The 26,294-nt window shown below is 38.1% G+C and overlaps 1 protein-coding gene across 5 annotated transcripts in view; it reads left to right on the forward strand.

The window, feature by feature from the left end:
- ATG10 (autophagy related 10) overlaps positions 1–26,294 on the forward strand; it is a 219,164-nt gene that overhangs the window by 133,175 nt on the left and 59,695 nt on the right. For all 5 annotated transcript variants that reach the window (XM_058524837.1, XM_058524733.1, XM_058524678.1 and 2 more), the window contains exons 4-5: positions 10,141–10,279; positions 23,149–23,246. In XM_058524837.1, coding sequence (XP_058380820.1) covers positions 10,141–10,279; positions 23,149–23,246 — 237 coding nt within the window. The remainder of the gene's footprint in view (positions 1–10,140; positions 10,280–23,148; positions 23,247–26,294) is intronic.

Genomic DNA, 26,294 nt, shown 5'->3' on the forward strand with positions numbered 1-26,294 from the left:
CACCAAATTTATAGATGAGGTAAAATTATCTGTATACTGGGGACTCTGCATTTTCCCTAGTAGCTCTTATTGCTGTGACAACTTTATAGTTACTTGTGTGATTGTTTGTTTAACATATCTCCTCCCATTAGGGCAAATGTCTGTTGTTCTCCCCTCTGTTCTCAGATCCTAGGAGAGTGTCTAGAACAAGGGTTGGCTAACTGTGGCTTGCTGCCTATTTTTGTGCAGCTCATGAGCTAAGAATGGTTTTTACATTTTTATAGGGTTGAAAAAGAATCAAAAGAATAGTGTTTCATGACACATTAAAATTCTATGAAATTTAAATTTTAGTGTCCATAAATAACATTTTATTGGAACTAAGCCACACTCATTAATTTACACATTGTCTAGGCTGCTTTTGTGCTGTAACGGCAAAGAGGAGTGGTTTTGACAGAGACATATGGTGCACAAAGCTTAAAATATTTACTATCTAGACCTTTAAGAAAATGTGGCAACCCTTGGTCTAGAACCTAAAAGATACCCTATAGCATTTGATGACTGAATGAATAAGTTAATCAGTGTACCTACTATGTGTCAGATAGTTTTACACATTATCTTGTTTAATACACATTAAACAAGAGAAAAGTGAGACAAAAATTGCCTTCATTTAACAAGTAGGGAAACTGAGGCTCGGAGGGATTAAGTGATCTGCCCAGCCAGTGAGTGGCAGAGCCAGGAATTGAACCAGGTCTAACTTCAGCTCCATGCTCTTTGCCACGTTTGGGTATACTATGCTTCTCTAAGATCTAGATGTTCGTATCTGGGGTTTTGAGTGCACCCTCCCACCCCACTAGAAAGATGAGAACTTTCCCTGGACTCTCACTGCTGCTGCAATCGTGTTCTTTAAAAGCCGCTCCAGGTCTTTGTCCTGGCGCAAGCGCGGTGCCTAGCACTCAGTAGGTTCTTGTGGAAGTCTTTAAGGGGTTCTCCTGGTAAAAAAGCCAATCAGCAAACAAGTAAAGCCCTGTTCACATCTACATACGGCAGAGGCACTTTGAGGAAGGAAGGAGCTGATGGCTTAGCTGAACTGAAGGTCCTTTGCAATAGTTCTCCCCTCCTCACTACACGTTCTTGTGCACACGGTGAGAAAGCCCCAGCTTTAAGATTCACAGCCCTCTGAAATTACTATAGTGTTTGCCTTTTGGTCTATTTATCAAGACCTTATCGTTTTCACTCTTTGGCAGTGAAATTTACTCATTTCTGGATTTGAGTATAGAAGTTTATTCATATGCTGAAGGAATTTGCAGTTTATTCATCAAGACATTTAAAAATCTCACTTGTTTAAATTAGGGTGGTGCTATCTCTTACTTTAGAAAATGATTCCAGCCACACTTCAGCCTAGTGGGTTCAATTATCATCATTCTTTTAAGGCTCAGAATTTATCATCCCATCAGGAAACCTAATGTAGCATCTTAAGATAGCAAAAAAACAGAAAAAGGGAGAAAGAAAGTTTACCAAATGGAGACACAGGTCCTTTAATAAGGTTCTGCGTACTACTTACAACAATACAATAAAGTGAAATGAAAGAAGGCCTTCGGATGAACTCGTGGGGGTGAGCAAACTAAGAAGTGCGTGCTGCAGCTTGTTTTTGTCAATAAAGCTTCACTGGAGAAGAGCCACGTCTGTGTGTTTACACGTTGCCAGTGGCTGCTTTCATGCTACAGTGGCAGAGACCTTACGGCCCACAAAGCCGAAACCGTTTACTCTCTGGTCCTTTAAGAAAACCTTTGCAGGGGCCGGCCCTGTTGCCTAGTTGTTAAATTCGGGTAATCCGCTTCGGGGGCCTGGGGTTTGCAGGTTCGGATCCCCGGCGTGGACCTACGCACTGCTTATCAACCCATGCTGCGGCAGGGGTCCCACATATAAAGTAGAGGAGGATGGGCATGGATGTTAGCTCAGGGCCAATCTTCCTCAGCAAAAAGAGGAGGATTGGCCACAGATGTTAGCTCAGGCCTAATCTTACTCACCAAAAAACAAACAGAAAGAAAACATTTGCACACCTCTGGAACTAGGGGCACAAGAAAAATTAGAAGAACTAGGATTGTCTAACATGGGGAAGAGAACTCTGAAGACAATACATTGGTTCATATTTTTGAGAGGAGATTGTACAAAAGGTGACTCTTTGCTTCTTAATTTTCTGCAAGGATAAACCTAGTGGAAACTGATTTACCCTGTAGCACAAGGAAGAATTTTCTGGCTCTGGAGTTAAAACATAGAGTGGCCAATAAGGCAAGTCTTATACATTGGTGGTTACATGCATGATGCAAAATTTACTCCTTTTTGGCACCCCAAATTCCACTCTTAAAGATTCCTTTTGATTAGGGTTATCAACTACAAATCTGCCACTGAATGTAATAGTTGATAAAGGAGTAACATACTAAGCCATCAATGGCCACTGATACTTTAGCAAGAATTAATCAATCAATTAAAAGGAAAAGGAGAAAATGAAAGATTTTTTTGGATAGGAGGAGATAAAGGACAGGGCCCGTGAAAGTGCCTCTGTCCCTGGGAGTGGGGGTGATGAGCTGATGTCTTAGGTTGATGGAGGTGCATAGGTTCCCACCAAGAGGAGACAAAATGAGATAGCAATACTCCTGAAGATGTAGATGAGCAGCCAGTGAAGGCAAACTGGTTTATGGCATAAATTTGAGTCTTGGTGATTGGGCTTTTCTGATGCTATAATCCTATTGACTACAAAAGTAAAGAATCCCGAAGTTGAGCCTCCACATGCGTGTGAGGCAAGGCTTCCTGGAGTGGTCCGCTGACCACCCACATTAGCATCACCTGGAATGTTGTAAACAAGGTGGATTCCTAAGTGCCATCCCAGAAGTTTGGGGGTGGAGCCCAAGAATACAGATGTTTCACATTCCCTACCCCCCAAAATCTGATGGTCTTTGCAGACTGAAGGAACCCTGGACTTGGAGCCTGGGGGCTTAGGTTTATGCCCCAGCTAAGTTTCTTACTTCTGGGTGACCTTGGGCCTTCCTCCTAGAGCAGAGGAGCAAATGACATAATGTATATAAATGTGCTTAGAAAAATCATAAACTCTTGTAAATGATGCTGGTCTTATGTAACATGCAGGGAGTAACTCTGAATAGAAACATATTTGACTGATTCTGAGCTCAGAATACCAGGTAAATGTCTTTCCGTCTTCCTTTAGTTAGTCATAATTTCCATAAGGAATTTCCTATTTTCAAATCCCTTATCCTGCTAGTACTTTTCCTTTTAGCTGCTCAAGAATCTTAAAAAGTAGATGAGAAGAACCTAACTTTTCTTTTAAAAAGTCGTTTTGAGCCCTTCTGATTTTCTCTAGGAAGACAATGCTTTTTAAATATTGTTCTGATTTAAGGACTAATTGTCATTGGCTTATGATAGTTGCTATTAAGCATTATTACTATTCCCTCCTGCCAGGGAATCTGTGTTCTCTGGCATGGAGTCTAAGAGACAGCCTCTTCCGCAGTCTGCCTTGTACTCAGCTGTTTGCTAGCTGCCCAGCTCTGGGCTCAAGCTGTCTTGCTGTCCTCTGCACAGTCCTAAAGGAGACAGGGTCTAAGAAGCACAATGGAGCCAGCTGTAAACATCCAGAAAACTGCCAGATGTGCTTTGGCGGGCTTCTGTGTCCCCTCCCTCCTGCCTTGCCCTTGAGCATGCCAGGCTGCAGAGGAGGATTTAATTCCGCAGAGGAGGATTTAATCCCGTACAGGAGACAGATTCTTTCTCTCAGTGGGAACCCACATTGGCCATGCTGGTGCTAATTCATTCCCCTCTGATGGAGCTGGGAGAGCAAAGAATGGTGCTTCTTTTTTTCCTTTTTAAAAAAATCAGGAGTAGCAGTGATAACATTACTGGGAAAGGGGACCTCACTGAGATGCTGTCCTCGGGAGCACCTTGATGACCACGTTTTGTTGTTTCACTGTCACCTGGATGCTGTCAGACACATGCCTGCCTCGTGTTGAACCCTCTCTTATGTACTAGATACTATGTTTACAGTTGCTGAAAGAATGCCATCACTTGCAAATGTTCTTGTGATAGTCACTTACTCAAAAGCCACAGAGATCATGAAAAAAGAGTCATTCTAGGAGTAAAAATAGTGAAAAGACCATCCCACTGTAAAATGATGAGCACGTGAAACAAAATGGCCTGCTTACTTAGAGTCCCACGTTGATTATTTTTATAATTTACTTTAAATGTTTTAATAATTAAAATTCTTTCTCAAGGAATTGATTTTTCAATGGTTTTTCAAAAGGCTTCGTCAGTCTTTATCGCTTCAGAAAATATTAAAAGGCTGTTGGCTCAGGAAAATCAAATGAGGTTTGTGACATAGCCCATCTTTCCATTGATTAGATGGCCTACATGTCCACTCATGGATACAGCTAAAGACTGTCTCTGAACCAGCACTGCCCCTCCATCACTCTTGGGCTTCTTGGCTGTGATTCCGGCCCATTAATGTTAGGTTTGAATTAAAGACCTGACTGGTAGAAGATAAACAAATAGACTCTCTTTTCCTCAAGGAACATTATGAATAAAGCTCATTGCTTATATTTGCTTGGTAATAGTAATAGAGATTTTTAGTGATAGAAGAAAAGTTTTTCTTTCTTCCGTTACTTTTTCCTGTAGGCTAAATAGAGATAGGGATCTCATTTCCAAAGCCCAATGCACTATTTGGATTTGCTTTCAATAAAATATCTATGAAGTGTCTCCAGCATGATCCCTATTTAATGGGATTTAGTTGTAAAGCTTAATTCATATCAGATTTTCTAAATGAGAGATCACTGTCAACTTATTGTTAATTGAATTCAATAAAATCAAGGTTTCTATAATTAATGTGAACCACTTAATCTTTTAGTTCCTTGACTGAATGTAATTTTCTAAACACAGGTATCTTCTCATTTAATGAAATAGTAGCATTTTTGAGGAAAATAAATGTGCATGTGACTTCTTTTTCTAATAACTCTTAACGTCAAATTAAATATACCGAAATCCTTTTTAAAAAACATAATAAAAGGAAAATAATAAAATATTCACAAACTTGCTCAATGTTGATATTAATCTTATGGTGCCCTAACGTCTGTCCAAATTAAGTATAGTGATAGTTAAGAAGTGGCATACTGCAGTACAAAGAGCAGTGGTTTCAGTGTCAGCAGACATGAGTTATAGGGCTACCTGTGCCTCTATCTACTTGAGTGACATTGGGTAAACCACCAACCTTTCTGGGCCGTATTCTATCTGCCAGGTGAGTGTTGGGTTAGATGGAATGATTTCAAGTTCCTTTCCGTATTAGGGTTCTGTGATTCTGTATACTGTAACATGGTATCAGAAACTTTTGTTACTTTAGAAAAATTTTTATTTTGGAGAATTAAAGATATTCAAAAAAGTAGACAGAATGGTATAATGAACGCCCACAGACCCATCAATCAACCCAACAATCATCACTCCATGGCCAATCATGCCCCTTCCACACCGCCATCCACTGACCTGTCTCCTGTTATTGCAAAGCAAATTCCAGACATTCGCCTCTATTTATCAACATAATCCCTCTGCCATCTGCATTGTTAGCACCTGAGGTCTTAGAAATGTAATTTTGTTTTTAACAAACCTCAAATTGCTACACTTTCTTTCCTTTTCATTTTTTAATTGAAATTTTTGAGATAACTATAGATTCACAGGCGGTTATAAGAAATAATCAGAAAGATCCCATGTACCCTTAACCCAGTTTCCTCCAGTGATAACATCTGGCAAAACTATAGTATAGTATCACAACCAGAGTATTGGCATCCATAGAATCCACTGATATTATTCAGATGTCTCCAGTTTTACTTGTACTTGTGTGTGTGTGTTTGGTTCTATACAGTTTTATCACGTGTAGGTTCATGTATCCACCATCGTAGTCGAGATACAGTGGAGTTCCGTCACCACAAGGATTCCTCATGTTGCCCGTTTATAACCATACCCACCTCCCTCCACCCTCCCAACACTAACCACCTCTCTGTTCTTCATTTCTAAAATTTGTCACTTCAAAAATGTTATATGAATGGAATCATACAATCTGTAACGTGTTCAGATTGGCTTTAATCACTTCCATAATTCCCGATAGATTCACCCAGGTGGTTGTGTGTATCAATAGTTTGTACTTTTTATTGCTGAGTAGTGTGGAATGGATGTACCACAGTTTATTTAACCATGACCTATTGAAGGACATCTGAACTGTTTCAAGTTTTTGGCTATTCTGAATAAAACTGCTATGAACATTTGTGTACAGGTTTTCATTTCTCTGGGATAAATGCCAAGGAGTGTAATTGGTGGGATATATGGTAAGTACATGTTTAGTTTTATAAGAAACTGCCATATGGTTTTCCAGAGAGGCTGTACCATTTTATATTCCAAGCAGCAATGTATGAATGATCTAGTTTCTCTGCATCTTCACCAACATTTGATGGTGTCACTATTTGTTATTTTAGCCATTGTGATAGATGTGTAGGGATATCTCATTGTGGTTTTAATTTGCATTTCTCTGATGGCTAATGATATTGAACATCTTTTTCATTTGCTTATTTGCCATTTCTATATCATCTTTGGTGATATTTTGCATTTTAACTCCTCCGTTTACTTCTTTTCAGACTTTGGGGCGGGGGTGGAGTTGCTCATAAAGTCCTATGAAGTTTGTGGTATACTTAGATGGGAGGAAACACGTCTACTATGGAAATAAAAATATTGCTTCCTGGGGTTCTCAGCTCTGTGCTAGACTCTCTGGGAACAGAAAGATGAATAAGACAAGAACCTCAGTCTTGAGTTCTAAAACCATCTTGCACTTTTACCTGGAAAGGGAAGCAGAAAATATGTAGAAGTCTGAGATTTCCAGGTTGCATGATTTCAAGGGATGATATTTACATGGGCGTCATGAAGGTGACCGTAAGGATGGGAAGATCCCAGCAGACACAGGCCAAGGGTTCAATTCATTTAATATGAGTTAAGGATGCAAAAATGTCTTAGCCCATAGATGGCTGCCCAGAGAAGGGACTGGATGACACAGCAGCACTCCCAGTTAGAGGATGAGCCCTGCTGGCCCTCATGTCCCACAAAGGCACTCAGTTACCCAGGAGCACAGTGATTAGAGAGAGGCTTCTCGTAGGCTCTTCAAGAAGCTTGCTCTACCCCCTCTTATTCCTTGGGCCTCCAAACTATTTTAGAGAATCTGGATCTACGCCTAATCAATCACCAGTTGCATTACCTCATGTCAACCCCAGAACATTCCTGAGTGCTTAATTTTAGTTTGAGTGAAGGACATTCTTTCCAGGAATTTTATCTTCCCTACCAGGACTGGGTCAGGTAGTCTTTACCTGCAGAAATTAGTGACCCAATTCAGTAGTCACTTAAGAATTTGACAGTGATGGTCTGAGAAGAGAAGTAATAGCTGAATAGAGAAGAACAGAATAAATAACACGCACACACAAATCTAATTCATGGTACAGGTGGCATGAAAAATCAATGGGAAAAAGATAGACTATTAGAAATCATCTGGGGGAAATTGCTACCTCACACCATACACAAGAACAAAATTCAAATGGATTAATGATCTAAATGTAAATTTAAAAACATGTATATGAGTTGTGTGTGTGTAGAATAAAAGAGTTTAACATTTTTTTAATTTTTAAGGGTGAGATGGGACATAGCAGGAACCCTTCTAATGAAGTCAGGTAACTCAGAAGCTGCAGAAAGAAAATGCACAGATTTAACTAGATAAAAGTAAAAAAAAAGTCTTTATAATGAAATGTACAAGAAACAAAGTTAAAAGAAAACTGAGTGAAAATGTTTCATATATATATGCATATATATAAACATACATATAGATACCACACATATCCTTGCATACCTCTGTTTTTCTATGATGCAGATATATACATCTATCTATATGTATACAATAATATATATATACACACACAACGATAAGTTATTTCTAATATACAAAGAGTTTATACAGTTCAATAAGAGAAATGCAAACTAAGTGTCAGAAAAATAGACAAAGGATAAGAAGAAGCAAATCACAGAATAATGCAAATGAACAGATGTTCACTTTCACTAGTAATCAAAAAACTAGAAATTAAAACCAAAAATTAACATTTAAAAATTCATCAAATAGGTAAAAATTAAAAACACAAATATTCAGTATTTATGAGATATGGGAAAGGGCATTCTCATACAGTTTTTCTGGGACTATAAATTGATACAGCCTTTTTCTGGGGACAGATTGGCAGTATCTATTGAAATTTAGAATGCACATACCCTTTCATGCAGCAATACCACTTTTAGGAATCTGCACCATAGAAAAATAGAGGTGTATGAGGGTATATGTGCTAAGATATTTATTGCAGCCTTAGTTGTAGTGGCAGATAATTATAATCAACCTAAAATATCTAGCAATATGGAAATGTTCAAAAAAACCCCAACACTATGGCATAGTCATACAATGGAATACAGTGAAGCCATTGAAAGAAGGAGTGAGACCTACAGCACTGAGGTGGCAGCTTGTGGTAGGGTGTCCATGAGTGAGAGAATCAAACCAAGGAACATGTGTATATATAGCAGGATTCAATGGAGGGGTGGGTGGATGTATGTGTGTGTATGTGTTTGTAGGCTAAAAAATTAAAAAGTCTGGAAAAATACACATTGACCTGTTAAAAATGGTTATAAATCTGAGATACAGAAGTGCTGGAATGAGGGGAATTTCACTTTTTATGTACTTGTGCAGTGTTTGCAATTATTGTTTATCACAAAGATATAATCTTTGACCTGAAAAAAAGAATTTGATCAAAAGAATTGCTTTGAAAGAAGATATAGATACCTTTGCCTAATGAAAATTTAAATAAATAGAAAAACCTCTTCGTGCTACTGTATTAATTTTCGATATCCAGAATATTTATTTCAGGGATTTCTCTCTGGTTATTTAATTTGTTGTGTTTAATTGATAGTGTGTACTGGAGTTTAGTGAAAAACTATTTTGTAAATATCTGCAGTTGTGATTTATCTAGTGTAATATCTCCCCAGTGAACTGACTGTGAGTGGGGAATTAGTAAAGCAGATACCGATCTGGAGAGCAGTCTGTGGCTTTACTTATCTCCACAGGAAACCTTATTTCATATTGATAAAGTTTGAAATCTTTCCTGTAGCTCTTCCCAATTGTTCATTGTTGTTGTTACTGTTTTAATGAGAGGTAGAAATGAGCCAATCCAACCTGCTTCTTTCCTTCTACTAAATTAATTTCAAAGGAAATTCTTCAACGCAATGAAAATAAATAAGTGAATGTGAATGGAACCAGGTTCTGACTCAACACGTCCATTTAATTGCTTCTAAACATTAAGATACATTCGTAAGAAACCCCCACACATAATTAAAAAATCAACCAATAAAGAATGATGAGGTGAGAAGCGAGCTGGCTATAACCATCTTTGCTTACAAAACCCTGTTTAAATCAACATTAATATTTGCCTTCTACTCTATTATAAATCAGATTTATTGTAGAAATATACCAAAGATAGCACAATAATAAAGAAAACAGATTCATCTCAGGTTTTGAAATGTACCTAACAAACTCGACCTCTTGCAAAATAACTTTCCTATTCAAAATGGAACTGGGAACTGTTAAGCACACAATGAATCATCTCTTGGCAAGTACAATAGAATCTTTAGGGACGCTTCCCAGCCTCTTGTTCAATTGTTAGGATGTTTTTAGCTTTCACAGGTAGGGAAAAAAGTAGCTTGTGTAGCCATCATCTTGTGCTAAAATTGTACGGTAAAGATTTTTCAGAGCCGCTGTTGCAATAGATCTTTCTGCTTTTTTTTTTCCTTCCTGTTTCTTTACCCAGAGCTGCCTTGTCTCTCAAAAACAATCTGGAATTACTTAATGCTGATGTTTTCTGGTTTTACTATTTACCCAGGACTCAAATGTTAAACATGTATGTGGGAAACTCCCTTTTCCTTATTTCGTAGCCCTATATTTATTTAACTGTTATTTTGCAAGAAGAAAACTTTGTCTTTCCCTCTCTGTGTTAGTGCACTCTTTTTTATTGACAAACACATTTTGTTTTTGTTTCTGCTTTTTTCCAGGAGGCTTTAGAGCTGCCCCTGGATGATTTTGAAGTGCCTGAGACCATGGCGGCCACCGACGTGATTAAATATGAGTATCATGTCCTGTACTCCTGTAGCTACCAAGTGCCCGTGCTTTACTTCAGGGCAAGCTTTTTAGGTAAGACCGTGTCGGAAGCTAAATGTAAATTCATAACATTTGCATATAAGGCAGAAAGCAGATTTGGAAAATTATTCTTGAGAGAAAAAAAAGAGTTAAAAATAAGAAAACTGTGGGTGAGGTAAAGTTTTACCAGTAAATTTTCTCATGCTTTAGGAAGAGTATCAAGACTGCAGAGTGAATGATATCATCCCAGCCTTCAGTCTGATCTTCAGATTCTTGGCCTCCTGCCCAAGGTTGACTAAGCCCCCTGGCTCTTTTTCTTTTCTTTACTTTAAACAAGTTGGAACAACTTAAAGCTACATTGTTTATTTACTTCTAACTTGACAGTAAAAATTTCTTTCACTCTCAAGCCATCCCACTCACTCAAAAGCCCCCCTGCCTCCTTCCCTAAACGTTAATACTCATTTCAAGAACCATTTATCAATTAGTTTAAGCTATACTTAAAAACAGCACTAGGATTTCCTTTGGCCGTCTATACATCTCCAATGCTTAGCTTCCTGCGATGCTGTTACTCAACCCACTCCCCTTGCCAAGAAGGTGGAACACCCTGTCTCCTCGGAGGCCTGTGCTAAGAAAGCTTATTTAATCAGCAGCTGCCTGGAGTCCTCACCCTGCAGCGCAGCCCTCATTCCCACCTTCGCGTCCTCCAACTACATGGCTCTGGGCTCAGGAACAAGAGTGGCCGCCTCCACAGCCCACCCGGACTCCATTTCTCCCCTTCTCTCTGGCCTTATCAGCAGCATTTTGCATTCTGAACGGCCTTCTAACTTTTTTTGGATAGCTAAGACATCTGAATTTAGCCAGTGATATTTTATTTTTAATTAAAAAGTAGCTTAAGCTGCTTTGAATGTGTATTTGGTAGATTTAATCACTTGCTGCCTTATATTGTTTAATGGTCTCTAATTTTGCAGTGTTGGCGGTTTAACAAGCACTTAGGATTTAAAACACAAGAACAAATTCTCATAGAATCCCTGGTGAGAAGATTTTAATCTGAGGTGCAGTTCCTAAGAACTGACAATTTGGGGTAAATTTTCAACATGGGATGTTGGGAATTGAGGACACTGATAGTTCACTAATTCACCAACTCTTGCTGCAGATTTATCCGTGTAGTTATTACAGGCCTTTAAAACACTCACTTTGTTGTAATTCTCTTTGGGTTGGAGCCCAGAGTTAAAGCAAGTTTATTGTCAGTGAACTGAGTTACACTAAAAAGTAGAAGGTGATACATTTATTTACCGGACGGAGGAGGAAAATGTCTTGCTTGATTTTGGTTTGCGATGGCTCTACCTAGTACCTTCTCAATGCAAAGACATGTCGAGGCTATAGGCAGAGGAAATAGGACACTACTTCTTCAATCCTGTACTTTCTTATAATTAGTATTCACCATAAGCAGTTAATCACCAGAGAAGAGCTCCCAGAGACAAAACAAGTTGTTTAGCTTGTCAGCATTGGGGAATTGGAGGTGTTGAAACATGACTGCTTCGAGCTGGAAGTGGGTCTTGCCGAGGCCGGTGGCTGCGAGCAGACGAGCACTTTGCTGTTGCGTGCCCACAGCTCCCCTTACAGTCCAGCACAGTAACTGTTCCTGTAAGTCCAATTATATGCTAATGAAATTTGTGTACTGCCTAAGATCTTTTCTTCATGATGGTTCTCTATTTCTTGAAAAAAAACTAGCATTCTTGGATTCTATTTATATACTTTTAAGATGCCCTTCATTAATGTTTAATAAAGGAAAACCAAAACAAGTCATTTATTTTATATGGAAGCATTCCTTGTTTTCCCCGTCTCCATTCTGTGTTGCATAGAATGAGTATTCGGAATTTTTAAATTCCAGAATTCATTTAGAGCTTATTCAGGTACATTAAAATATCAAATTTAATTTTTGCAGAGCACGCTGAATGTTTTCTTGTGGAGAAACATGAAAAATGGTTCTTTCCTTTATCAGAGTCTCATAATTTCTTTTCTCTTTCCTACCTAACTTAACCTACTGGGTGTTCTAAAAATGTATTGCCCTTTACTTGAGTCATAATTTTTCATTTATTCCCCTCAATCCGTTCCCTTTTCCTATGATGTCTGATTATTCTGGCCTTTCATCTGTTTGTTAAACAAGTCTCTGTCAGTGTGGTGAATGGATTCCTAACGTTTTCCTCTTATTCCAGGTCCAGATTTTTCTTTGTCTCATTCTAAGAGAGTTCCGACCTAGAAAGAGGATGACTATAAAATTTCTTGCCCAGGGGTCTTTTTTTGTTGCTTCAAAAATAGTTCACTTAGCTTTGTTTTTGACAGATATTTAGAATTTCTTTTGCATTTGATTGTTAGTAAAAATTATTTTCTTTGGTTGCTCGGAATTTTCTTTCCATACCTCCTTTTTTAGGACAAGCAAGTAGTAAGTAGTTCCCATTTAAATTGCCATTACCTTTTCTTTTATTGACTGGCTTAGATTCCAGAAGAAATCTTTATTCTGTTTCTTGAAATGCAAATCCTTTCGACTGTGATTTCCCTTTATTCCTCTGTATTATCTAGTGTCTACCAGGCCAACTACTGCCTAAGACTCAGCTAATGTGCCACCTCCTCTTGTCACTCCCATGTCACGTCACATCACATCATATCGTATATCGTATCACAAGTTGCACTACAATCGAATTGTTTGTTTACTCGTCCCCTATGAAATGGTAAGCTAGAAGGTAGAGCTTTAAGGTAAAAAGAGGGAGGAAGGAAATTAATATTGAGTGCCTACAACCTACAAAGTAATAAGCTTTATTCATGGCTCTGTGTGTATGTGTAATAGTTATACGACATATATTATTTGTCTCACTCATTTTGATAACCACGGTATTGACTGTGGCACAGCGTCAACAAGTATTTATTGAATGAACCAAGAATGACGAATTTCTAACCATTTCTGCTTACAACCTAAAGATGGAAAATTGTGATAGTGTCTTATTTGAGCTGCTCTGATGAGTTATAAGAAAGAGAGTAATGCTGTTGTCTCCAGGAGACTCAGGACTCAAACCATCCATATATCTTTACTGTGTAGTCTGATACTTCTCAGAGACTGCAGGAGTAGTTGAGTAAGGAAAATGGAAAGTCCTGAGGACTCAAAGGTGGGCATCCAAACTAGCTGAACAGCAGCCCCACTTCTGTAAACACGTATTTTTATGTGATCCTGGAAGGCCGACAGCCGTATTGAGACAGCAGTCTGCTTCTGGGTGCCTCTCATCTCTGCTACTTGGACCTAAAGGAGCTCAGCTCCCTGCGGGGTAACAGACTTATGAGAAGAAATAACTCATTCCCCGTGTTCTTTTTTCCCCTAACTACTCTTGCCATTTTAGGTTTGGGAGAGGTGGTGGGACGTGGTGGGACGTGCTAATACCATTTGCTACACAGCAGTGGGTGGGAGGTAATTGCACCTCTGTCAAGTAATATTAAACAGCCTACATTCAAATAGTGCTTTGTAGTTTATGAAGTCCATTCTCACAAAGCATTGACATCTTTGAGTGCCCATTCTTCCCCCAGCTATTATTAAGCACACTGTGTTAAAGATTTATTTGTATCATACTGAAGGCTTCTGTCTACTCCCCATTGGATCATTCCAGCAGCTTTTTATGTTTCAGCTTCCCTTTTAGGGGCTTGGCTTTGGTCACAAGCTGATGGCAAATGTTAAAAAAGTGGTAAAACCTTAGGCATATACATAATGGCTTTTGGCTTCACCAGAGTCCTAAGCTTCCTTTGTTCTCCCTTTCATTACAACTAGAGATTTCTATATTTATTTCAGCTTGAATTCTGTTTTATTTCTTCCCTGGCTCTTTCCTTTTCCTTTATTCTCCATCTCTGTTGAAAAGAAGATCAAGTGATTCTTCTCATTTTCAAAATATTTAATTATTTGGCTGACATATGGATCCTTTTTGGGAACCATTTTGACATTTCTTTAATTAGTCAGAAGGGCTGCTTTTGAATAGGGAAGGAAACATTTCTTTCATTCAGCAACTGAATGTCTGTTTATTCTAGAGATCCATTCTATTGTTGGCCCAGGGAGTAGGGGTACAGAATTAAAAATGTAACCCAGATATTTCATGTGGAAGATTTGTCCACTTGTTATACACCTGAAGGATGCTCTTGGAGAAACGGGGCAAAAGAAATAGCCAAAGAATCATTCCTTCTCAAAGGCAGCATGAGCCAAACCAAGATAAAGGCCAGCATAAAGGAAGAATAATGGAAAGTTTGGAATTAGAGCATTATATAAATCATCAAGGAGGAGGAAGAAGCTTGTCCATGGTCTAGAGCAAGAAGAAGTCTTGGAGTGCATAGAAGAGAAAGACAGGAAAACAGGAAAGATGGGGTTGGAGAATAAAAGTGAAATATCCATAACTCTTTCCAGCAACTTGCTGGAAGTAACAGGCTGGCTTTTCTGAAGAGGCTGGGAGAGCACTGAGAAGGGGAGAAGAGTGAGTGCAGGCTGTGGGGTTGGAGGGAGCACGGTGTATTTGGGGAAGAGTGAGAGAGGCCAGTTTGGAGCAGGAGTTTCCTTAAGATGAATTGTGGAAGAAATGGTTGAAATGATATGTTGAGGTCAAATGATGGAAGAGAAATGGATGGGAAGGGGTTGGAGGATATAAAAAAAAGTGCAAGAGATTGAGTGGAAGTGAATGGGACCCATGGAGTGATTTCCTAGAGCAAAAATTATGACTGAGTAAAACAGAAAGAGGGGTAAGTGAAGGGTGAGAAGAAATTATGAAGAATGAAATTTTAAGAAAAGGAATTTGGCTTGTTTTTTTGAATTGTTAGTATTATTAAAATTTTTTTATAATAACCTCTTAGAGGAAATGAGCTAGAAAGAACATATTTTCAGGGGAAAATTACCATTGCCAGTACAGTGAGAGTTAAGGCAGCTTGTTGAACAGGAAAAAAATTGTGCATTAGAGAGGTACTTAAAGACTGAGGCAAAAATGATTCTATTTAATTATTATAATGAGCAGAAAATAGAGAATTATTTGACAGATAATTTAATTTACAGTCTTATTTGTAGAGAATTTTAAAGAAAGTTCATATATGCCACTTTTATTTATGTGAACAGTTCGTAAATCTAGCCAAAGTCATAATAATGAAATGGAACATGAATTTTGGGAGATTAAAAAGAGATTTTAGGGATTAAAATGAAATTTGAAGAGCAAACAGTGAAAGTTATGAAGAAAAATAATGAAAAATTATTTAACTAATTCAAAATATTCAAACTGAAAAGTTCAAATAGTAGAGGAAATTTAATGAGAATTATGTGTTGAACCATGTCAATGTTTGAAACCTCATGAGGAATTAGGGTAGAAGTAGGATGCTGGGTTAAGACGTATGATGGAAATAGAATCGCACTGAAAAATCAAGCCCTGACTTAAAAACATACTAAAGAAAAGGTGCTAGAGAATATGAAACAAAACTACGGGGACAGCTAATTAACCAAAAGGTTTGTTTTAACCTGTGTTAGTACAAAACATCACATACGCAAAAGCAACAGATTTTAAGTGGATCCAGAGGCCAGGAAGAGGACAAGGTAAGTAAATTTATTTTCTTACCTACAAGAGACTATACTGGAGCTTTCCTGGACAGATGCGTGTCTGTGTTGTGGTTCGTAAGGAAGAAACATTTCTTTGCTTGCTTTTCACAAATGAGCCCTGTTTGAAATGTCTATTAAAACATACATGAGTGCCTACTGTGTGGACAGCACAAAAATGCAGCCTATTTTTCAAATATGCTGAAAAAATCACTGCACAACTTGAAACTAGTTTATTGCTTTTCTCCTCCTTTAAAGTCATCAGAGCAGAGTTCTTCAGGTTCGTAGTAGGTGCTGTGCTGAGAAAGTGGAGACTGCACTCTCCAAGGGAAGGGGACCAAGGCTGGGTGGATAGTCAAGCTGCTGCTACATGTGCAATAGGTCCATTTTCTGGGGCTACTGAGATTTGAAAAGAACCAGGAGTCCAAAATGCTGAATACTGCGGTACCAGGTCAAGAGGTTAAAATCAAAACTTCAGAATACTTTGGGTGGAATTGAAAGTAGAGTGTCTTCTGCTTTAGAACCAGCAGGACTAAGGTTGTAGATGTTCATCTGGTGATATGGTCCTTGGAGTTCCGATGAATAATGGTATCTCAGAGTTGATGTCTCAGGTATCTTGTGGACTCAGTATTGCTTCCCTTGGGACATTTTCTGATTAAAAGAGATTCCTCAAGAAGGTCTTATATGTACTTCTACTAGGTTAAGTGTTTAACTTAATTTAAATGAGAGGTTAGAGCATCATCTGCATTATTGTAAGTTTCTTAACACAGCGTATGAACAGTTTAAGGTGATTCAAAATCACTCCTGTTTGTGCTGTTGGGCATGTTTTTCATAAAAATAGATTATAACATACATAAACTTTCTCATGTAATTAAAACAATCTTATTTATTTTCTACTCAGAATTACTAGATAAATACACAACATTTAAAAAATTTGGGATCATAATTTTGAAAATAGATAATTATTAAGCAAGACTTTTAAACCATTTACTTGGGCTATGTTAGGTATACTTGGTTGCAAATAGTTAAACCTGACTGTGATAAGCAGAGAAGGACTTATTGGAAGGGTAGATCATAGAGTCAGTTGAAGGCATTAGAATGACAGGATGAGGGAATGCCTCCATTTGGCTTTAATGGTGTGAAATGGGGCTCTGCCTTCACTTACTTTGGAATTTCTCTCCAAAATTGGAAGTACGTTTGGATACTAAAAAATCAAATATCCACTAAATCTGCATCTACTTAATGCTATGGATTTATATAAGATTGAGGTTTTTAAATATAAATGGAAAACATTTAATAAATGAATTTTTATCATAATTGTTCAGTCTTTATTCTTAGTAATAATTGTGCTAATTGTTCTGGAAATAATGTTGAACTTTCATCTGTCCAACCGTTTGAAAATATTTATGCACAAGGCATGAAGATATTCTGGAATGCAGAGATGAATAAAGGAAATCAGAGATGGGTGATGCCCTCAAGGAGCTTACAGTCCAGTGAGGGACACAAGACAGGTCTGAAATTCACGGTGATAAGCAGAATATGTTATGGGCCATAAGAGAGGTAAAAATTGCCACCAGGCAGAAAGTAGACTGGTGGTTGGTTGCCAGGGGCTGAGGGATGGGGAGATGTTGGTCAAAGAGTACAAAGTTTCAGTTATAAGATGAATAAGTTTTGGGGATCTAATGTACAGCATGGTGACTATAGTTAATAATACTGTACTGTGTACTTGAAAGTTACTAAGAGAGTAGATTTTAAATGTTCTCACCACACCGACACACAAAAGGTAACTATGTGAGGTGATGGATGTGTTAACTAACCTTATTGTGGTAATCATTTCCCAAGATATATGTGTATCAAATCATCACGTTGTATACCTTAAAATTTGCACAATTTTATATGTCCATTATATCTCGATAAGGCTGGGGGAAAAATGGCCACCAGGGCTCACAAGGCTGAGATTACCTCGAGCTGGTTGATCAGGAGAGGCCTTGGCTGGCCTTGGGATTCGTCCAGGCAGTGGTGAGGGAAAGGGCAGGCCAGACCTAGTAAGAAACCCAGGAAAGGCAAAATTCTAGATTCTCCTAGGTTAGGCAGTGTTAGTGGAGACTACTTGTGGCAACAACAACAACAACACAACTAATATGTGTGTACCCCTTTATAGTTTACAAAGAGTTGCTGGGTACAGAGACACAGGGTAGTGGGGAAAGTGTAGGGTCTGGAGCCCGAGAGCCTTGGTTCTGATTCTCAGCTCTGCTCCTTACTAACTCTGTGACCTTGGGGAAGTCACTGAACTTTCTGTTTCCTTTCTTTGATTATCTGAAAAAGAACTGAGACAGTAATAATAATAATAATACTGACTTCATAGAGTTTTGAAGATTGTGGGCTAATGTATGAAATGGGGCCTGGCACATAATGCCTTTCAGTAATGCCAGCTGAGTTTTGTATCTTGATCCTCACAGTAACATTGTAAGGTAGAAACTGTTATCTTCATGCACAGACATAAAAACTGAGTGCCCAGAGGAGTTAAATGATTTATTCAAGGGTACACGAAAACTAAGGAGTTGAGACAAACTCTATAGCCTGTTTTTTCACTGCACAACGCTGTCATTCAAATGACAACCAACATTTAAGAAACATCTAAGTGAAATTAATTAATTGGTGCCATATGTAAGTAAAAATAAGTTGCCACAATTTGTATTTTTGGAATTTTCATTCAGATTTCCTGAGATTAATAAAGATACAAAATGCTAAAAATGTATGTAGGGATAAATAAAAGTTACAGAATTAGCCAGTATAGTAGCTGATATGAATGTACATGAACAATTAACACTCATTTCATATCACAATATAATTTTGTCACTGAAGCAAAAATGAATTTTCCCCTTTGGTGGAGCATCATCTCTGCCTTATTGTGTGACATGAATTTTTATATCCCTGGAAGTTCTCTTGAAGACAATATATTGAATACTGACATACTTCATCGTGAAAAATCCACTCTTTCCTTTTTATTTCTAGTGACCACATTGAAAGCGTTATTCTTAAGTTTAGTCTAAACAATTTATATTCTCTCTAATCTTCATTTTGAGAGTCATGAAATTGTAGTGAAACCATGCACAGTAGGACAAAGGTGACTTGTGCGTGCTTGCACTAGAGCTAGGTAGTGCTAGCGGAATATCTCACGCTGTTATTTGATTCATGGAAACTAATAGCCCTGAGAAATTTAATTTAGAAAGCTGCACATTTTGAGTAATATATAGATTACTTGACATGTAGGTTATTATTCAATTGAGAGATTTTATATGAAAATGTTAAATTAAATGCTACTGGCAGTTGCTAAAGATTGTACTTTTTAATTATTCTATTTTTCATCCGTCTCTTCCTCTTCTGTCACTGACACTTTAGGTTGCTGACAGAATATTCCTTTAGCTCAGATGTGTTTTATCAACTGAGGTAACATCATCCCACTCTGAGTGCACGTAGTAGGCACTCAATAAGCACGTGGTAAATAAATGACCTTAATTTACGGTGCTCACTTTGTGGGTTGCTGCTGAAATTATTTCGGCTTCTCCATCAATTTTTCAAGCATGCAAGGGATTTTACTGAGCTTCTCAGGCTCCGTGTGATTAATGAGATTTCTAAGCATGTTAAAATTGATGCTATCGAATATCTTGGGTCTGAAACTAGGGAGTTGTTGATTGAGTATGCTTATATCTCCTCTGACTGAGGCCAGACAGAAAAAATAGACCTTCTTAACGGGGCTTCAAGTTCCTGATTGAACATGCCTTCAACTGAACATGAAGGCACATAATAATGCGTTTCGTGAGCTTAACCAGGTATTTGTTAAGCCCACATTTTAATTTTAAGTTAAAGTTTTGGGTCTTCAGTTTTCATAAATAGATAGATATATACAAAATCACAAAGTTCTTCAAGTTTCTGCCATATTTAAGCTCTGTTTCTATGATGTGGTTCCTTATGTGTTTGACTGTCTCAGTTCAGTGATTTCAGTAGGATTTCTGAAGGCTCCATTTTGTTTTTGGAAGAATTAGAGTCACAATCATATTTGAATATATTTTAGGCATCAATAGTGTATGGGATGGTTTTGAAGATATTGCTGATTATGTCAAAATGTTTTGTTTTTGTATAAAAGATCACAAAACTAACTTTTCTATGTCTTTGATCGTGAAGGTGTGAGCTGTGACTAGGCAAACCGATGATGCAGGCTTAGGGAAAAGAACCCACATCATCCTTCATTAAGTACTATTGTCATATCTATATGTGAGAATCAAAGCTATATTACCCGGATCTTCTATAGTGTAAATGGCCAGCAGACGCTGGAGAGACTGACGCTCTTATCAAAAGTAGCTTGCACAAACATTCGTTTATTCATCGTTAATACATGTGTTTTTAAACAGTTCTGTAAATGTGTTAGAGAATGCAATCACATCCATTCACTTAAAAAACCCAGTTCTTTTTTGTAGCAAGTGGGTAACACTCTTATAAACGTGCATATAGGAGTATCATGCATCTTTTTATGTTTTGAACTAATTTTTAACTCCTTGTGATTGTTATTCTAGGTTGACCAGATCATTTTTTAATTCCTGTATTCTAAGGTGTTAATTTTTTTTCCTCTAAATTTGGTGTTGTCTGAAAACTTTTGGCACATACCCTCAATTCTAGCCTCAAATCTGATAAAAATATTCTATAACGTTTGTCCTGGATCTCTCCACATTGTTGCGAGGCTTCTGATTATTGCATTTTGTATGAATGTTTCCAGCAGAGCATGCAGGTTTTTGACAGTGGTAATATCCAAACCATTTACTCCATCCTTAGATTGTTGACTGAAATATTTTAAGGAATAAAATTAAAATCATGACTGATTACCAGATATTAAACCCAGCATTCTTCTCTAGCTCTGCAAAAGCCTTTCTCTGTCTTAGAGGAAAAACAGTTAAGGAAGGCATTCTTTTATTTATCATTCATTCAGGGAATATTATAAAGCACTTGCGTTGTGTGAGTGAGGCTTAGAACTACACAGCAGGACTGCAGAGGTGAAAGGATAGACGCGGCCTCCGCCCTCAGAGACAGCGAGGAAGAGCGCTGAGCTGAGTCCTGAGACTTGAAGTCCAGCTCCAGTGCAGTCGTGAACTGGCTGCGTAATTTTGGCAGATGTGTATTTCCCATGACCTTGTTTGCCTTATTTATAATATTACTAATTATACCAGTTCTAATATTTTACTACCCTACAACTTGATTTCTTCTAACTTTGACATCTGAAAAGTATTTTAAAAGCATGTCATCTTTTTATAATTTGATTGTTTAGTTTACTCTTTCACACTGAAGTACTTAAGATCCTATTCCCCTCTCCAACATCAGTACACACACACACACATACATGTGCACGTGCCTATTTTGAAGATGTGTAGTGCTTATCTTAAGGGTAAAGTTTGGCCCCTACTCTGTAAATGTATTCAGAAAACAATATAACACAGACACTGAAGGCAGCTTGTTTTTAACTTGTAGCTAAACATGACATTCAAATGTTAATTGGATGAATAAATCTTGTTCATTTTACAGACATGGAAATGTCAATGGAATAAAACTATTTATCACAAGATAATGGTCTCCTGCCGCCAGATAAATGCCAAGATGAAGATGCTTATTGAAAATGTATCAAAATATTCTATTGCTATTTATTGAAAATAAAGGTTGAGGAAAAGTTCAACTTTTCAGGTCAAACATGAGAAATGCCCTGCCTATGGTGTTAGTATATTACTATATCAAACACAATGTGCATGGTGTAGAAACATGAGAAAATTCTAAGAAATAATGGTCTCTAAATGAATCTTTTAGCTTTGCAGTATGAGAATTACTGGAATGGTGCAATGGGGGCTGGGAGGAGATACCTACGTATATTAAGCTCTTACTGTGTGCCTGACACAGTCCTGGGTGTGTTCACTGATGGAAGCCTACTCACGAGAAGAGAATTTGAAAAGGATTATTAACCTCATTTTATAGGTAAAGTTAAAAGCAAAATAACTTGCAGTCACATAGAGAGTAAGTGCCAACACCAGGATTCCTGCTCAGCCCAGACTCCAAATCTAGTGCCCATCTCCTACACCCCACATCTCTGCTTATAGTCCATAAGTCTGCATGCAATACCTTTTGGTGTTGGGGGGTTTTGAGTAGATTATTTCCTCAAGTTTTGTTGCACCTGATGATCAAATACGTCTTGGGATCTATTGATTTAATATGCTGATGAGTTTTCTTTAAATAATATTGTCCACTTGCCTCAGGAAATGAGCACACTCATAAGTCTTGAGGACTTGATAGCTCTGAATGGGCCAAGTAGCACTAGATTCTAGCAGTTAGACTACTTTCTTTCCAGCAGTGTGTAGTTTGACAGTCTTTAGCTAATTCCCTCTTTCTCCTTTCTTTTCTGAACTTAGATATCTATTTCTCCACTTACCTTGTGACATAGCGGTCTTCATAAAATACATTATTTGAGTGATTAAGAAAATAGGTGATTAATTGAAGCTGTTTAAACAAAGAAAAGGAGAATTGTTGTTCATTAAAACTTGCACCAGCGTCTTCATGCCAACCCCTTCTCACGTCCCTCTGCGCCAACAATCCCCTTACTCCACCTGCCACTGACTCTGGGTGTTCATGTCTCCCTCCTCTGGACCATCAGAGAACTGAGGTTTTCCTCCGGCAGCGACCACTTTCTACCTAGTATTTTAGTTATTGATATGCTGTTGATATACTCATCATGGTTTCCCTAGTAAGATGGTAGGCTCCTTACTAGGAGAAATTGTGTGTTTTCCTTCTCTCTATTCCCTGTGGTACCCAACAGAGTGATTTTGACATTACAGATATTCAGTCAGTGAGAGAGTGAAAGATGCGTGTGCATGGTCTCTGATTTAAGGACTAGAGGAAGTATGAAGACTTCAGATGTATCCATAGTGCATGCCTGTGAAAATGGGATTCTGTCTATCTGGTCCTTTGCCCATGCTTGTATCTATCAGTTCTCTCTAAAACACATTTGGATTTTATTTATTTTGTAAAATTCCTAGAATTTTCATCTGCAATGAATGAGCAGATAATTTAACTGCTAGATAGTTACAAAGAAGAGAAGCTTGAATGTTTAAGTTTCCCTCAGGAAGAAAATAGTAATTCATATAGCACTCTTTGGATATATAAATAGTATGTATACCAGTAACGATTTTTAAAAAAATCATAGTGTTCTTCCAGTAGTTTTAGATAGACAGCAAGCACCGTTGTGTCACATGGATTACTGACTGACAGTCTTTGCCATGCACGTTCCCAGATGGAAGACCTTTAGCCCTGAAGGACGTATGGGAAGGAGTCCATGACTGCTATAAGACTCGGCTGCTGCAGGGACCGTGGGGCACTATCACCCAACAGGTTAGAATGTTTTTGTTTTATTATATGTGATTCTTTCCCTCTGCTCATCTTTTATTCTACTTCTCTCTCCCCTACTCTTTTTCCTATTTCACTCCTCTGCATCCTTATAGATTTTGGCTCAAAGACAGTTTCCTTTAAACACTGTCCCAAACCCAGGCTCGGTTTAGCCTCCCTGTTACAAGCTCTCATAGCAACTTGTAATTGTCTTTCATAGTGCTTATCACAATTTTAAATTGTATACTTCAATTTTTTTTTAATTAATGTCTGTCTTCTCCACTATACTGTGTGCTCCCTTGTGGAGAGACTGTATCTGTTTTACTCTTCATTGTACACCCAGAACCAGCACAATACTTATTGTATACTAGGCGCTCAATAAAAAGGCATTAAGTAAATGAGAATAGAAACTAAGTGGGCATATACACTAAGAAATAGGTGATTTAGCTTGTGTTACCTGTAATGTTTTGGGATTTTACTTGTAGGTACATTTGCAAAAAAAACTAACTTTTGATTAATAATCGGTTTGTAATAGTGATCTGAAAAAGTGGAGAAAATTGATCTGTCAATCAAGTCATTATTACTACCTTGCTAAAATCAGCAGTTAATTAGTTTAGAAATTTAAAAATACTCATCACCTTGCAACCAATCACGGTCTCCTTAAAAATGTTTTTTACTTATATCAAAAATCTTATTTTTTCTCAGCCTCTGTTAAGCTTAATCAAAGCTTCCTTTAAAAATGACTTTATCAGCCATTAGAATTTTTATGCCCTCTTATGTGTTTGATCATATTAATGACAGTTTACCTCCCAATCAACATAAGAATCCTTAGCATCTCTTAAGTGGTTCTTTGACAATGACTGCAAATGACCATTTTCTAGGTTTTAATTGAGGACAAAACTAAGTTTGAGCATATGTATCTTTCACACTGCTCCTCAGATTAGTCCTTTCCTTTCCCCTCCCACTTTCACCCTCCTAGATCCAGCCCTATGGCCTCACCTGGAACAATTAGTAAAGCCTCCTACCTCTGGTCTTCTGCTCCTTTCCTCCCTGCCCCTTACCATTGGTCACATCTTCTTAATCACCACTGCACTTGTGCCAACCATGTGCAAAGCTGCAATAGCTCCCCAAGGGCCTATGGCTTGTGGTCCAAGTGCCTCCTCTGGGCTTCAGTGGCTGCCACTTCCTGGCTCCAACCTGCCCTTTCAAGCTTCTCTTGTACTCCTCGCCTCTACACAGCTATTCATTTCCTGAACCCATCTTGTGCAGTTTGTTCTTGGAATTCTTTCTAGGTTTAGTGCCTTCGCTTTTTGTTCTGTTTGCTTTTTTCCTACTTGTTCTCTCCTATGTTCCTTTCTCTGAAACCACTTCAGCTCACAAAAATGGCCCTCTCTGGAGCTCTAGTTCTGTAGACCAGGCATGGGTGGTTGCTATGAAGAAGGATAATGAGAGGTATAAGCAAATCAGCCATAAAGATTTTTGGCAAGAGCATTTTATTTTATGCAAAATATTTTAGATTAACCTTTAAGTGTGTCAAGGTGAGTGCTGAGACTTTCAACTTCAGATGTCTTGTAATTCACCACAAGCTGTCCAGAAATGTGTACTGTAGTGTCAGAATCCACAGGCCCCAGAAAATGTTTGGTTCTAAGAGTAAAGGAAGATGGCAAAGGTAGAGGAAGAGAGCATCCAAAAATATAAGTGTATTTAACTTTAGTGCCTTTTTCTCTGCTCCTTCTCAATTACATTTTTCATTATGCTCCTGAGCCCATTCTTATCCTTTCCCTTTTCTGTCACTAGCAGCCGTATTATTAATCTCCTTAATGCAAGCCTATAGCACAGTTCCTGGTGGTCTGTGTTGTTTTGGATTTTAATTCCGTATATCTCTGTTCTGACTCATGACCTATGAAGAAAATTTTGAACTCAGCTGTATTTTCTTAGTTTCCTAATATGATGTTGCGAATAGATTTATTTCCATTGATAGAACTCCTAAGTTGCTAAACCAACCAAATGAACTAATCTGTACACTGATTGTTTTTAATGGAATTGACTAATATCTTTCAATTTATAGGCATTTCAGTGTCATATAGACAGGCTATTAGTGGACCATCTTTTTCCTACCTATTGTAGTGTAGCAGTAATGACCAAATCCTATCACAATAAGCATTACTATTTTTTTTTTTTCCTGAGGAAGATTTCCCTGACCTAATGTCTGTTACCAATCTTCCTCTTTTTGCTTGAGGAAGATTCGTCCTGAGCTAACATCTGTGCCAATCTTCCTTTATTTTGTAAGTGAGTTGCTGCCACAACATGGCCACCGATGAATGGTGTAGGTCCACGCCTGGAAACTGAACCTGGGCTCCTGGAGCAGAGCATGCCAAACTTAACCAATAGGCCACGGGGCCAGCCCCGGCATTACTATTTCTAACACCAAGTGTGGGGCCCATTTAATAGGAGGGATATTTGACATAACCAAGCTACAACACAACTAAACATTTAGATGTCCCTTTGAATTTGTCTTATTGGAATTGATCAGTGGACAGCTATCCTACTTTTGATAACACACTTTATTTAATTAAGCTTTAGAATTGCTCATTGCTGTGCGTGTTCAGGCATTAAGGACCTGGCAATGGAAACCCATTTCTTGCCATTGCACTACTTGCATTTGAAAGTCCTCATGAATATTTCCTTCAGAGATCTTGGCTTTTCATCTCAGATTAGTTCATGGGTTGGTATTCATGTGCTCTTCTTTGCTGGAGATCTTTGAGAGGGTGGGTCTTCTTTTTGGTAAGGCCCCATGTGGAGCAAAAATAGTGGGGTGAAGGGGAGGGTGTGATACAGCACGAGGGGAGAATGGGCTGATAGAGTATTGGTGGTACCAAACAGTAGATACCGTTTTGCAGTATTATACTAAAGAACTGTTAGCTTGCAGACTGAACATGATAATAACATCCTGTCCTCCAGAGTGGCTTAAAAACAAAAGCAGCCTTCGCATAATATAAAACACATTTCACTTCATTTTCAGGCTTGATTGTGCTCATATAGTTTGTTGCTCTT

This window comes from Diceros bicornis, chromosome 1 (genome assembly GCF_020826845.1).
Source record: "Diceros bicornis minor isolate mBicDic1 chromosome 1, mDicBic1.mat.cur, whole genome shotgun sequence".
NCBI lineage: Eukaryota > Metazoa > Chordata > Mammalia > Perissodactyla > Rhinocerotidae > Diceros > Diceros bicornis.